Source organism: Danio rerio, chromosome 19, assembly GCF_052040795.2.
Source record: "Danio rerio strain M-AB ecotype USA chromosome 19, GRCz13ab, whole genome shotgun sequence".
Classification (NCBI taxonomy): domain Eukaryota; kingdom Metazoa; phylum Chordata; class Actinopteri; order Cypriniformes; family Danionidae; genus Danio; species Danio rerio.
In genome coordinates, this window is record NC_141039.2 from 916,725 (window position 1) to 930,000 (window position 13,276).

At 35.6% G+C, this 13,276-nt stretch overlaps 1 protein-coding gene and 1 long non-coding RNA gene across 10 annotated transcripts in view; one reads left to right on the forward strand and one right to left on the reverse strand.

Annotated features, from left to right (window-relative positions):
- Positions 1 to 805: 805 nt before the first annotated feature.
- On the reverse strand, positions 806 to 3,937 carry LOC148679752 (uncharacterized). 2 transcript variants are annotated; one of them, XR_015945277.1, is made up of 5 exons: positions 3,885 to 3,937; positions 2,725 to 2,841; positions 2,592 to 2,633; positions 2,183 to 2,269; positions 806 to 1,800 (listed from the first exon to the last, which is right to left on the reverse strand). It is a non-coding gene; the product is annotated as an uncharacterized LOC148679752 (long non-coding RNA). The 2 variants fall into 2 exon arrangements; XR_015945278.1 differs by having other exon boundaries at positions 2,139 to 2,269.
- A 2,612-nt stretch (positions 3,938 to 6,549) lies between these two features.
- Positions 6,550 to 13,276, forward strand: part of fhod3a (formin homology 2 domain containing 3a) — a 57,144-nt gene continuing 50,417 nt past the window's right edge. For all 8 annotated transcript variants that reach the window (XM_087295131.2, XM_087295132.2, XM_087295133.2 and 5 more), the window contains exon 1: positions 6,550 to 6,892. In XM_087295131.2, the coding sequence (XP_087151257.2) occupies positions 6,728 to 6,892 (165 nt within the window). In that variant the 5' untranslated portion in view covers positions 6,550 to 6,727. The remainder of the gene's footprint in view (positions 6,893 to 13,276) is intronic.

A 13,276-nucleotide genomic window follows, 5' to 3' on the forward strand; every position in this document is an offset into this window, starting at 1 on the left:
CTGGGAAACATCCATTCACCCTCATTTACACTCATACACTGTTTATGACCAAGTGAGTTGATCAGTTCCCCTATAGGGGCTGCATGGTGGCGCAGGGGGTAGCTCGCTCGCCTTGCAGGGTTTTTGTCATGAATGAAACTCCATATAATAATGATGGAGCAGTCAGAATGAGGCTGTGGTGGATGTAAACACTGCAGGTGATCTTTACAGCATTAGTACTCTGTTTACCTTTCCTGTTTGTTTCCTCTGCAGCTCATTAATGATTGTAAATGACTAATGCAGCGCTGATAAGAGCAGAGGGAGATCATTCACCTGTTCAGGTAAACACACACACACACACACACACTTCTCTGAAGTCATCACAGGACTCATCAACAGACATTTATTAACACTTTATTACTATATACATACAATAATAACCAGACTATATATCTATTAGAGAGAGAGAGAGAGAGAGAGAGAGAGAGAGAGAGTATGTTATGTGTGTGTTGTGTTGTGTATGATGTGATTGGATGCCTCTTGTGTGTTTGTGTGCATGCACTGTTAGACATTTCAAAGGGTTTTTACAGTAACTTACTGGCAACACTGTTGCCAGTAAGTTACTGTATTTTAGATTTACAGTATACAACTGTAAATCCGTTTACAGTATGTTACCGTAGTGTCTGAAAATGGTTAACTACTGTAAAAACCTAAGTTAACAGTTAGCTACTGTAAAACTTTTAATTTTGTCCTAAATATTTTATAATATAATTTTATTAATATTATTTTAATACTATAGACCTAAAAAAGACACAATTACAAAATATTAACAAAATAAACACTCTTTATTTAAAACATTGGAGATGCTTAAAACAAGCTTAAAAATGTGTAAAAACATTACATTTCAATCATTCAAAATATTTTATTTTAAGAAAAAAAACATTGAAAATGACAAAGCACATTAACATACATGTACAAAACTAATTTAAGTGTCTGACCTGCATGTTGTTGAGAAAAAAAAACCAATTGTACTAAGTACTACTGACATTAAACCAGACACAATTACAAAATATTCCATTCTTTAAAACATTAATAATGCTTAAAGCATTTAAGGAAAATGTGTGAAAATTACATTAAGCAATAAAATCAACACATTAAAAATAAATAAATCACACAAAGCACTAGAACATACATGTACAATAAAAATTTAAACTTCTGAATTGCATATTGTTGGAAAAATAAATATTTGTAACTATTAGCCGACTCAGAAACAACCCAACTTTAAAATATTACTAGTTCTGGTGTCAAATGCTCAACAAGGTCTGAATTCACATGTTCAAATGCAATTCATCTTTATTTCTATTGCACTTTTACAATGTAGATCAATGATGTCAAAGCAGCTTAACATAGAAGTTCTTGTAAATTGAAGCTGCTTCAGTCCAGTTTTCAGAATTGAAGCAGTAAATGTCACTGCTGAAAGTCCAAACACTGAAGAGCAAATCCACCGATCCACCAATCGTAGCCAAGTGATCCAGTGGCGACAGTGGCATGAAACAAACTTCACCAACTGACGAAAGTGTAGAATAAAATCCCTTGAGAATTACCAGGCTCAGTTGGGCACGACCAGTTCTCCTCTAGCCAAACTTGTGCAAGGCCGCAGTCTAGGCACCAGAGGCTTGAAAGTTCACCAGCGGGTGGTCAGGCTGGCCCATTGGATCAATGCGGAAACTCATTGATCACGTGTGTCTTTTAGGATTCACTCCTCCATGACCACCACAGCATCTGGTCAGGATTTGGCCCAGTCCAGGATTATGAAGAACTCTGGATAAGGACAAACAGACTAACATAAGCATAGAAGAAGCTTGTTTAAAAAATAAATCATATACTGGTTAATTATTTTGAAGCATGGCAGCTAGGTTGGGGTAGTTTTCAGCTGGTACTGAGCAACTGGCTCCTGCTCATAACCTGCTCACTACCATGTTTAAAAGATAACTAACCAGAATGTCCTGTTTATTTTTTCCCCTAACAAGGTTTTACAAAAACATTGAAGCATTTGTGATGGGTTGATTCACAGCAGGACAGATTAGACTATTTGTTTTATGTATTCCTAATAAACTAAAACTGACTGAATACTGATACAATTATTGAGAGTGTCTCACCTAATCCAAGTTCTCAGTTAGCTGGTGAAAGAAGGATAACTCACTGTTGTTCATGGTTGTCATTTTCTTCACTACTTCTCCTGCTATCTTCTGGCTCACTCTGGTTGTTGCTGTGCATTTTGTTTCATCCTCTGGAATTATTTATACAAAAAAATTGTATTATTTTATTTATTACAAAATATTTAGGCAACATGAAATGGGGAAAAAGACATTTAATACATAGACAAATGCATGTATCCCAATACTAATTATTGTATTTTGAAATGTCTGACCCATGACAGACCTCAATCTGCTCAAAAATATTATAAACAAAGATGAAAAAAAACCCTACTAAATGGTTTAATAAAAAAGGGAAAAAGATTTTTTTATTTAGCTCGCAACTAAACATGTGACACATTTTGTATTAAAAGTAACGTTAATATATTGAGAAACAAATAGATGTACAGTACTTACTGTTGTATGAGGTCCAGTTTGCACAGGCAGGCTCCCAGTATTCTATATTGAGACCATAAAAAAGCCAAAAATACAGATAAGAATACCATGCTACAATCCACAACCTCCACACAACTTTTTTTTATTTGTTTACCTTGGTTGCTTACTGGTCTTGCTTATTTTTTAAGCATAAGGCTGTGCTGATCAAGATGTTCCTCTGAAATGCTGTTTGTTTCTTCAGACAAAAACTGCTGTTGTGCCAGTGCCATATCTAAACAGAAAAAATATAATGGTAACAATTATGTTAAACCAAATGTCAAGAGTTGTGATAAAAAAATATTTAGCAAACAATAAATAGCAAAAAGGTGGTTATTAGCATAATGCATAGAGGTAAAATTGGTTTTATATTAGCAGATTCAGACTTCCCCCTAAATAATTTAATTTCATAAAAGTATTATTTGCAAACTCTAAATAGCGAAATCATTTTAGCAGCTAATGACTATCAAAGTACAACATGCTCACGGTCAAATAAACAGTGTTAATGTTGATTTCAAGTCATACTGGCATGCTAATTCTGATCGAATATTCAAAGTAACATGGTAAACAGTATAGAGACTTATAAATGAACGAATGTGCGAATATAAAACCAACTTTACCTCTATGCATATTGTAACGTTATAGATTTACGTTAACGTTCTTATAGGTCAGTGGTTCTCAAACTGTGGTACGTGTACCACTAGTGGTACGCAGGCTTTCTTCTAGTGGTACACGGAGGAATGATGTATGTCATGTACATGCTACACACATTTAAAAATTTATCAAAAATGATGTATATAATATGCGATATATGACATAAAGCCTATATTTCTGAGGTAATCTGCAACGTTTTTTAACTGTGCAGAGTTGTAGCTGCTTTACTGGGCCTACTATGCTATTGTATTTCAATACTGCTCATTTTGGTGGTACTTGGAGAGACAAATGTTTTCTGAGGTGGTACTTGATGAAAAAAGTTTGAGAACTACTGTTATAGGTTACGTCGCGATGTTATTTTTTCAAGCTAACGTTATAAGTTACTCTAAACCAGAGAAAAATAAGTTCACAACATCTAATATATATAGTATAAATCAATATAAGTTAAACGTTGCACGTTAAAATGAGTTTGAGTCCAATTCAGTATAAACTTAGCTCAGTTTAGCTAACAGTTAACATTACCATTTTAAGATCGCTTCAGCCAATGTTGCCGAGCAAACAAATGCTAATAGAGGTGCTCAAATCAATGTCGAGTGTTGTCAGCACAGACAGACGCGCTTTTACCTGGATTATTTGATGGTCTTTCATTCATATTCTTTTGGGGGAAAACACTCTCTGCCGGACCGTTGTCTCGTGCTAAGTGTCCTCCAAAACTGTCTGCATACCTCTGGTTCCCTCCTAAACCAAAACCCGCTGCAACACCGGTTCCTATGTAAATAAATAAAAAGATATGACGAGAAAAATGGCTAATAGTCATAAACAGTCTTATTTAAAGTAATAGTAGTGTTAATGTAATAAATTAAATAAAGGTAACATCTTAATAGATGATATATTTCTCAAATGGGCGAAATAACACCAAGCCAGAGAAAATAATAATAGCCAACTTTATTCTTTGTTCTTTTCTCGTCCACAAAACATTCTGTAAAATGAAACACTGCCTCAGCTTACCAGAGTAAAGTTTGTTAAATCCAGTATGTTCTTCAGGCACACTAATAAATTGTCCTCCAGAATTGCTCCAGGGTCCTCAGGCAAAATGTGGTGCAGAGTAGTCGAATCGCCGCAAGGTGGCGTTGAAGCAGTTGTGGAAAATACAGTATAATACACGAATTTTTACAAATACAGTACATCGCTGTATATGTTGTTCGACGTCACACTAAATTCCCATAATGCAACGGTAAATACAGTTATTTACCGTAAAAGGAATTTGCAGTATTACACTGGGTGAAATACAGTAAATAACTGTGTAATTTACAGAAATGTCTAACAGTGTGTGTAAGTACCTGTGTGTGTATATTTGTGTGTTCATGTGTATTTGTAAGTGTTTCTATCTGTGTTTGTGTATAGTGTGTGTGTATGATTGTGTGTGTGTATTGTTGTGTTGCAAGTATCTGTGTGTGTGTGAGTGTGTGTGTGTGTATGTGTGTTTACTGTAGCACATAATACTGCATGTGAGTGAATGTGTGTGTGTTTTTGTGTTTGTGTGCATGTGTTTACCCGTGTATGTGTGTGTGTGTGTGTGTGTGTGTGTGTGTGTGTGTGTGTGTGTGTGTGTGTGTGTGTGTTGTACGTTTATTTTTATTATGGGACTTTAATCTCGGCTTCCAGGGATTTTTTTATTTGTATTTTTCATAGTTTGCAATGATATATTATAGTTTATTTGATCATTTAGATTTAAGAAGACTGTGTGTGTGAGGGAGATAGATAGAGAGAGACACACACACACACACACACACACACACACACACACAGAGTGTTTCCTCTTCACACCGGTGACTGATGATGTTCAGTCTCTGCTGCTCTCTGCTGTCTCAATCTCACAACTCACCTCTTTATTTCACCTCTCAGGTCAGGTTAATAAAAGAAGAAGAGATATGCTGATGTACCTCCAGCTGAAACAGAATATTGAGTAGGGGGCGGGGCTTTCTTTAGCGCATGATTCTTTCATAGGAAGCTTACAGTAAGAGGGTCTTTTTTAATTGATTAATTTTTTATTTAATTTAAACAACAGCAAATATACAATTTAAACATGGCATCCAAAAACTACAAATGTAACTAATAACATAAAATAAACTAAAATATAAATTACATGAAATAAATAAATAAAAAGACAGCTTCAACATATGCACCTTTACAATGATATTATGTTTTGACCCGTACAATTGACAGCAAGTTTACTATTCAATTACCTTCTGCTCCTTTGCTACTATAATTGAATCTTCATATTTTTTGCTTAAATATTGGAGTGAGTCTATATACAAGTGAAAATCTATAATAGAAACCTTTAAACATGGTTTAGAGTTATTCAATCTGCATTTATGAATATTAAATACACCAAATAAAATCAAAAGATACATTATTAATTCCAAGAATGAATTGTTTGAAACAAAATTAAAAATAAATTTTTTGGGGATCAAATTACATCTAAAACCTGATTTTTTGGACATACAATGATAGATCTTCCCAAAACGTCTTTGAATGTTGACTCATAAAAAAGATGAGTCAACGACTCTGGATGATTTAAACAGAATCAACAATTTCCATCAGTCTGCACAAATTTAACAGGAAGAAGGGCGTGGCTACGAAAATTGTGGCTGAGGCGTCAAACTGACATCATCAGAGGACATAGATATATACATTAGACGTCGCCTACCTTGTTGTTGTCTATTGGAAGGAATGCGTCAATAGAGCCGCCATCTTAGTACAGGGTAGCGCTCTCTTGAAATGAATGCGGGACCAAGCTGTAGTGGAGCTGTATATATGATCAGAGGAGCCAATCCAAACGCAGAAGCAGACGCTCAGAATGACCAAAGCAAACAATTTCAGTGGATTTACTCTATTCATTTACTCACACAGATTAGATGTTCACCTAAAGAATAACAATGTCAGCTAGCGAAATAAACATTGTACTTTTGATTTCAAACGGACTGTAAATATGAAGGAAATATGGATGATCCGACAAGATGATTGACAGGGTAATTAGCGGTCCGTTAGCGAAGTAGTAGGCTAGCTAAATCCTCAAGTCTTCATTCTCTTCTGTTACACACTTAAAAGTGTGTGCACTTTATCTTCACATAACCTACTTTTAGGATGTAGTCTATAAGCAGACGAACTCAGTTCATTTTCCCCCATAGTATATTTACAGGTGCAGTGCTCTCTCTGTCCGCTCGAGGCCGCTGTTTCCCGCGCGGCGCTCCGCCGTTAAAGCGCTTAACCGGCGGGGGCTCCGGCTGTGTCCCGCACCGTCAGCCGCCCGTGAACCAGACGGACAGTCGCTTGTGTTTCCCCGTCTGTCAGACTCCCTTACGGCGCTGAAAGTCTCCGAGGGCCCCCGCTCACCGTGTTTTTGTTGTCGTTACCTGGAGGAAGGACGTGCTTGGAAACGCCGGTGTCCCGTGAATGGATGCAGCATGTCTTCGTTCGTGTGTCGGGTTCAGTTTTTAGACGATACCGATCCGTTCAACAGTACTAATTTCCCCGAACCTACCAGACCTCCGGTGTACACTTTCCGGGAAGATATTCCGGTGATCAACCAGATCGCGGGAGTGCACCGGCTCCTCAAGGCTCCCCACAAGGTCAGGGCTCTACAAAACACTCACAATATTCATTTAAATCAAAATTAATTCAAGTTAATTTGTAAATTAGCGCTTTCACAATAAGCAAGTTTATTATTATACTCAAAACATATGATGTCAGCTGTTTGTTCAAACTTATTTAAAATGAGCTGAAACAACACAATTCCCGAGTTTGTTTTGGGGACAACTTAATTGTTTTATGTTCGATTCACTTATATGTGTAAAAACTAATAAGTTAACTTCTTCATGTAGCACATTTCATACACAATGGTAATTCAAAGTGCTTTACATAAACAAGAACCAAATAAGCATAAAATACAAGTGTAAAACAGAAAAACAACAATAAAAATGATTAAAATATATTTAAAATAGGTTTTAAATGAATAAAAAGGAAAAGAAAGATATAATAGGGTTATCTGTCAGACACTAATTGTCATTTCAAAGCAGATTTATAATAAAAAGATCGATTAAAAGTGATAATTATAATAATAAATAGGTAAACAGTGTTAAGAATAAAAAGTGCACCCCTTTTATAAATAAATATCTGCATTCATTTATGAGTAAATACAGACAATATATTCTGGTGAATTTCAGTTAATATTCCTTAAAATAAAGGGTTGGTCCCTGATAATTTTTAGGAATATATATATATATATATATATATATATATATATATATATATATATATATATATATATATATATATATATATATATATATATATCTTTTTCACCTTATTTAAATTCCTTTTCTTTCTATTCCTAAAAATTATTCCTAAAAAATTATTCTTTTTATGGTCATCTTGGTTTTTGCCTGTTATTAAAATTGTATTTAATATTTTTGACTAAAATATTCATTGAGATGTATCAGCTACTGATTTGTACTCTGTAATTTACGGTATTTTGTTCGATTAGTTCCCGATTTGGTTTTAGTTTAGACTAAAATAATATATATTTACACAGAAATAAGATATTTTATTAGTATAAAGTGTCCTATAGAAAATATTAATTTAAAAGAGAGATCTGTGAGGGGTGAACTCGTTCATGCTGAGCACTGTCAATAAATAAATAAATAAATAAATAAATCATTAATCATTAATTTACTGTTTGTGTACCTAAAATGAGCTGTTTACTGAAAATAATATTCAACTTGAAGGCTGACTTATGCGTTTATGGTGTCTTTATATCTGTAAATTTATATAATAATAGTGGATTATAGAAAAGTGAAGTGTGTGTGTGTGTGTGTGTGTGTGTGTGTGTGTGTGTGTGTGTGAAATGAGCTTGATTTGTGTGGTCAGTTTAAGGCTCGACAGGTGCGACAGTGAAGCGATACTTGAGCTGAATTTAGAGACGCTCATTCATACATACATACACACACACACACACATTCATAAACATACAGTCAGAAGCATACTCACAAACAAACACACACACAGTACAATCACAAACACACATTTATATATATGTGTGTCCGTGTGTGTGTGTGTGTGAGCATATGTGTGTGTAAGTGTGTGAGCTTTTTGTCTGTGAGTGTTTGAGCATGTGTGAGTGAGCATCTTTGTGTGTATGTGCATGTGTGTGAGTGAGCGTGTGTGTGTGTGCGCGTGTGTGTGTGTGTGTATGAACAAACAGAATAAATGTCATGATGTGCAGTTTGTGTATATGAAGGGTTAACTGACAGATTACTGGGCATATAAAGGACATTTACTGCTTTACACAGCGGGATTACAGAGCACTTTACATCACTTTACACACACACACACACACACACATGTACAGCTATCTTTATGGGGACTTCCAGCATCCTTCAGAATATCGTGTTTACTCTTCAACAGAAGAGAGAAACTCACACGGTTATAAATGATGAGGATATGTTCATTGTTTGGTGTGCCGTCCCTTTAAATTGTGTGTTTCTCAAGCTCTCAGTTCTTTCCCCTCAGCCTAAATGCAGCTTTTCTAGGTTACATTGACATGAATCAGAAATCAATTTACATATCTGTCAAATCAGTAATTAAGTCTTTGCTGCTTGTAGAATGCATCATAATTAGTGAAGGCTTTAACAAGACAAAGAACAGATTTAGTCATAATCAGCATTGGGTTAAGTTCAGCTTGTTTTAATCTCGTGTGCTTTACTAAGTGTAATATTCTAGCCGTCTAAACATGCGTGTACTGTTGCTGTCAAATGATGATTATCATTAATCCAAAATAAAATACTTACATATTTACACATTTATGTGTACACACACACACATACTTAAAAGACATATATATATATATATATATATATATATATATATATATATATATATATATATATATATATATATATATATATATATATATATATGTGTGTGTATATATATATTATATATATATTATATATATATAATGTGTGTTTGTTGTACTAAATATATATAAAAGTATGGTGTATATAAGATAAACTAAATATATTTGTATTTATTCATTCATTCATTTTCCTTTGGCTCTGAGGTTGCCACAGTGGAATGAACCGACAACCTATACAGTATATGTTTACACAGCGTAAAACATTTCCCAGTACTGGAAAACACACATACACACTCATCTACACACAAACTCATACACTACGGCCAGTGTAGTTGATCAGTTCCCCTATAGCGCATGTGTTTGGACTGTGGGGGAAACCGGAGCACCCGGAGGAAACCCACGCCAACACGGGGAGAACATGCAAACTCCACACAGAAACAGCAACTGACCCAGCCGAGATTATAATTAATTAATATATTTATATTTTAAAAAAATAGTAAATTAAATGCATTTAATAGTTTGACAGCACTACTTTAACTGATTTTACATTTATACTGTAATGTTGATTCTAATCTTTCTGACGAAAAGGATTTAAAACATAATATTTAATTGATTCAAATGGTTAATAAACAGATTTTCTAAGTTGAATTTCTGTTTGATTGACTTGTTGTCCATCATATTACGTTAGTTTGTTTTGATGATAGCTGTGCAATAGAGTTTTCCGCTCTCTGAAGCGTGTGTTTGCGTCTGACTCTGTGTTTTTCTGTCAGTCTGTCATTTGAGTGAAAGTCATGGACAGTAATTGACTGTTTGGGTTGAATCTGTGAAGTAAAATAGAGGTCAGTTTTTGCTCCCAGAATGCCGCCGTGGGATGGAGTTTCCACACACACACACATACACACACACACACACATACACACACAGGTCTTTTTTTCTGCACGAAAGGATCAAAATGCATCCCAAATACTTTTTAACACTGTAGCACATTTAGAAGAATCCATTAAGAAGGTAAAGGTTAAGTTAGTGTTAAGGTACAGCTAAGTTGGGGTTAAGTTAGTGTTTAGTTAGAGCTAGCTAAGTTTGTGTTTGATAAGTAAGATAGAGTTAAGTTAAAGAAGTTAAGTTGCGTTAGAATTACAATATGATTAGATTAGAAATACGTTAGAGTTTTAAGTTAGTGTTATGTTATGGTTAAGTTAGATTAATTAGGGTTAAGTTAGAGATACGTTAGGGTTAATATTTGGTTAAGTTAAAGATAGGTTGGGGGGGTGAGTTAGTGTTATGTTTTGGTTAAGTTATGTGTTAAGTTAGATAGATTAGGGTTAAGTTAGAGATAAGTTAGGGTTAATATTGGGTTAAGTTTGAGGTATGTTAGGGTTATGTAAATGTTATGTTAGGGTTAAGTTATGGGTTAAGTTAGAGATAAATTAAGGTTAATATTGGGCTAAGTTAGAGATATGTTGGGGTTAAGTTAGTGTTATGTTATGGTTAAGTTAGAGTTATGTGAGGGTCAACTGTGTTAAGGTTTAGTTAAGTTAGAGATAATTTAGGGTTAATGGGTTAAGTTGGAGATAAAATACTGTAGCGTTAAGTTTGGGTTAATATTGGGTTAATTTAGACATAGGTTAGGATCAATTTAGAGTTGCAGTACATTAGGGTTAAGTTATATTTAGGGTAGCGGTAATTTAGGGCTAAGTTAGAGATTAGTTCAGATTAACATAGAGATAAGATTAGGCTAAGTTAAAGATAAGTTAGTGTTATGTTAGGGTCAAATTGTGGTTAAGTTGGAATTAAGTTAGAGATAATTTAGGGTTAATATTGAGTTAAGTTGGAAATAAGATACTGTAGTGTTAAGTTTGGGTTAATATCAGGTTGAGTTAGAGATAGATTAGGGTCAAGTTAAAGTTACAGTATATTAGGGATACCTAAAGTTAGATTAGAGATAATTTAGGGTTAAGTCAGAGATAAATTCAGGTTAAGATATAGTTCAGTTACAGATAAAGTTGGGTTAATACTGGGTTAAGCTGGAGATAAGTTAGGGTTAAGGTAGAGTTACAATACATTAGGGTCAAGTTAAAGTTGGGTAAGAGATCATTTGGGGTTAAGTTAGAGATAAGTCAGGGTTGAGTTAGAATTAAGGTAAAGTTAAGTTAATGATATGTAAGGGTTAAGTTAGAGTTTGGTAAAAGACAGTGGGACAGTCAGAGTTTAGCGTTCAGTAACCACCACTTACACAGTGGAAGAGATTCAGTCAGCTCTATTTATATCTGTGTGGACTGACAGACAGACACTGTAGTCGGTGCAGGAGATCTTTCACTTCAGCTTGAGCTCTTTTCATATATTATTACTGGATTGAACATCACTGGCTCCTTAAGTAGCAGCATTATCTCACTTTACATGGTCATCATATCACTAAAACAGGCCAGTATGTCTGAGCTACACTACTGCACAGATATCCACTGCAGTTATTAGGCACAACAGTACTGAGATATCACACACACACACACACACACACACAAATACACACACACACACGAACATACTGATAACGTGAACATATGAGTAAATTCAACCTGACAAATCTATTTAGCATCATTTAACAGAATAAACACAGTGTGTGTGTGCGTGCTTGTGTGTGTCTGTGTGTGTTGTCAGTGACTGGTTGATTAACCTCTGGTTTGACTCATCAATGTGCTGATTTGGGATCAGTCAGATGTTGTTCTCGGATGCGTTGTCTCCTGTAGATCCTCAGTGTTCAGCAGAGCATCTGTTAATATTGACTGCAGATCTGTCACGGTCTTGTTGTGCAGTATTTTGTCACAGAAATGATCCCGATAAGAGATGTTATAGTCATTTGAAGAGCATTTGATGCCACAGAATAACAGAATCAGCACAAATACAGCAACTTATTGAGGTGTGTAGTAAAAGAGTTGACACTGTAAATGTCGGGCGTAATTGACTGTAAACAGAAGCGTGCAGATTCACTGATCACTGTTCTTCAGCAGGTGTGTGTGTGTGTGTGTGTGTGTGTGTGTGTGTCCAGTTTCGTGACACATTCTTGGATGCGGTGAGCTTTCTGGCCGGATCGTGGTCTTAAATCAGAGCTGAAGTCTTGAGCTGGAGCGCGAGTGTTTGATTAGGGTTTGGAGGAGCTCAGACTCGATGGAGACGCAGGTGTTTCGACCGCACACGCGCCAAACTAGAGAAAACCTTCACATGCACACTGCGACAGTGCAGTCTTTATGCTGTGGGGTTGTTATCTCAGAATAAAGCCTGACAGGTTTATCAGCGGCCCCTGCTTGTGTGTGTGCTTGTGTCTATGTGTGTTTATTTGTTTGTTTGTGTGTGCTTTTAAGTTTATGTGTGCATTTGTGTGTGCTTTTGAGTGTGTGTGTGTGTGTGTGTGTGTGTGTTCTGCTTTAATTTATATGCACACCTGTGTTTGTCATGAGTGTTTTGTGTTGCAGCTGCTCATCACACTCTTTGGTCATGCATACTAACATTTTAACACGTGAAACCTTCAGCACGTGTGTGTGTGTGTGTGTGTGTGTCAGGTCAATGTGTGTTCCAGCAGGTTGATTCTGCTGTCTAATTGTTAATCAAAGCTATAGATCCATCAGTGCAGCTCATACTGGTGTTTTCTGTGCCTGGAGCGCAGTATAGGAAAGTGAAAGCGTGTGTGTGTGTGTGTGTGTGTGTGCTTCTGTGCTTTACGACTGACGGTAATCACATTTACTGCTCTGTAATGTCTGAAACAGAGAAACGTTGATGCTCTAAAGCAACATGTCTGGCTGATTCTGCAAACACTGCCTGTGTTTCAGCGCTGCAAACTGTGAAAGAGTGACTGACACACACTACCTGACTGAAGTCTTGTGGCAAATCTAAGTTTTAGGAACAGTTTTTAGGATTCTAGTTGATGATTTGGTGTCAGAAGTGTCTTATATAAAGGTAAAGGCCTCTAGATTTTGCTCATTTGAACACAATAAAGTATGATCATGTCTTGATTTTGACTGATTTCATTACGACAGTAAGGTCCGACTCTGAAAACAAGTCGTCTTAAATCTGTCAACACATCAAGGGCAGTCAGATGACCTTACAG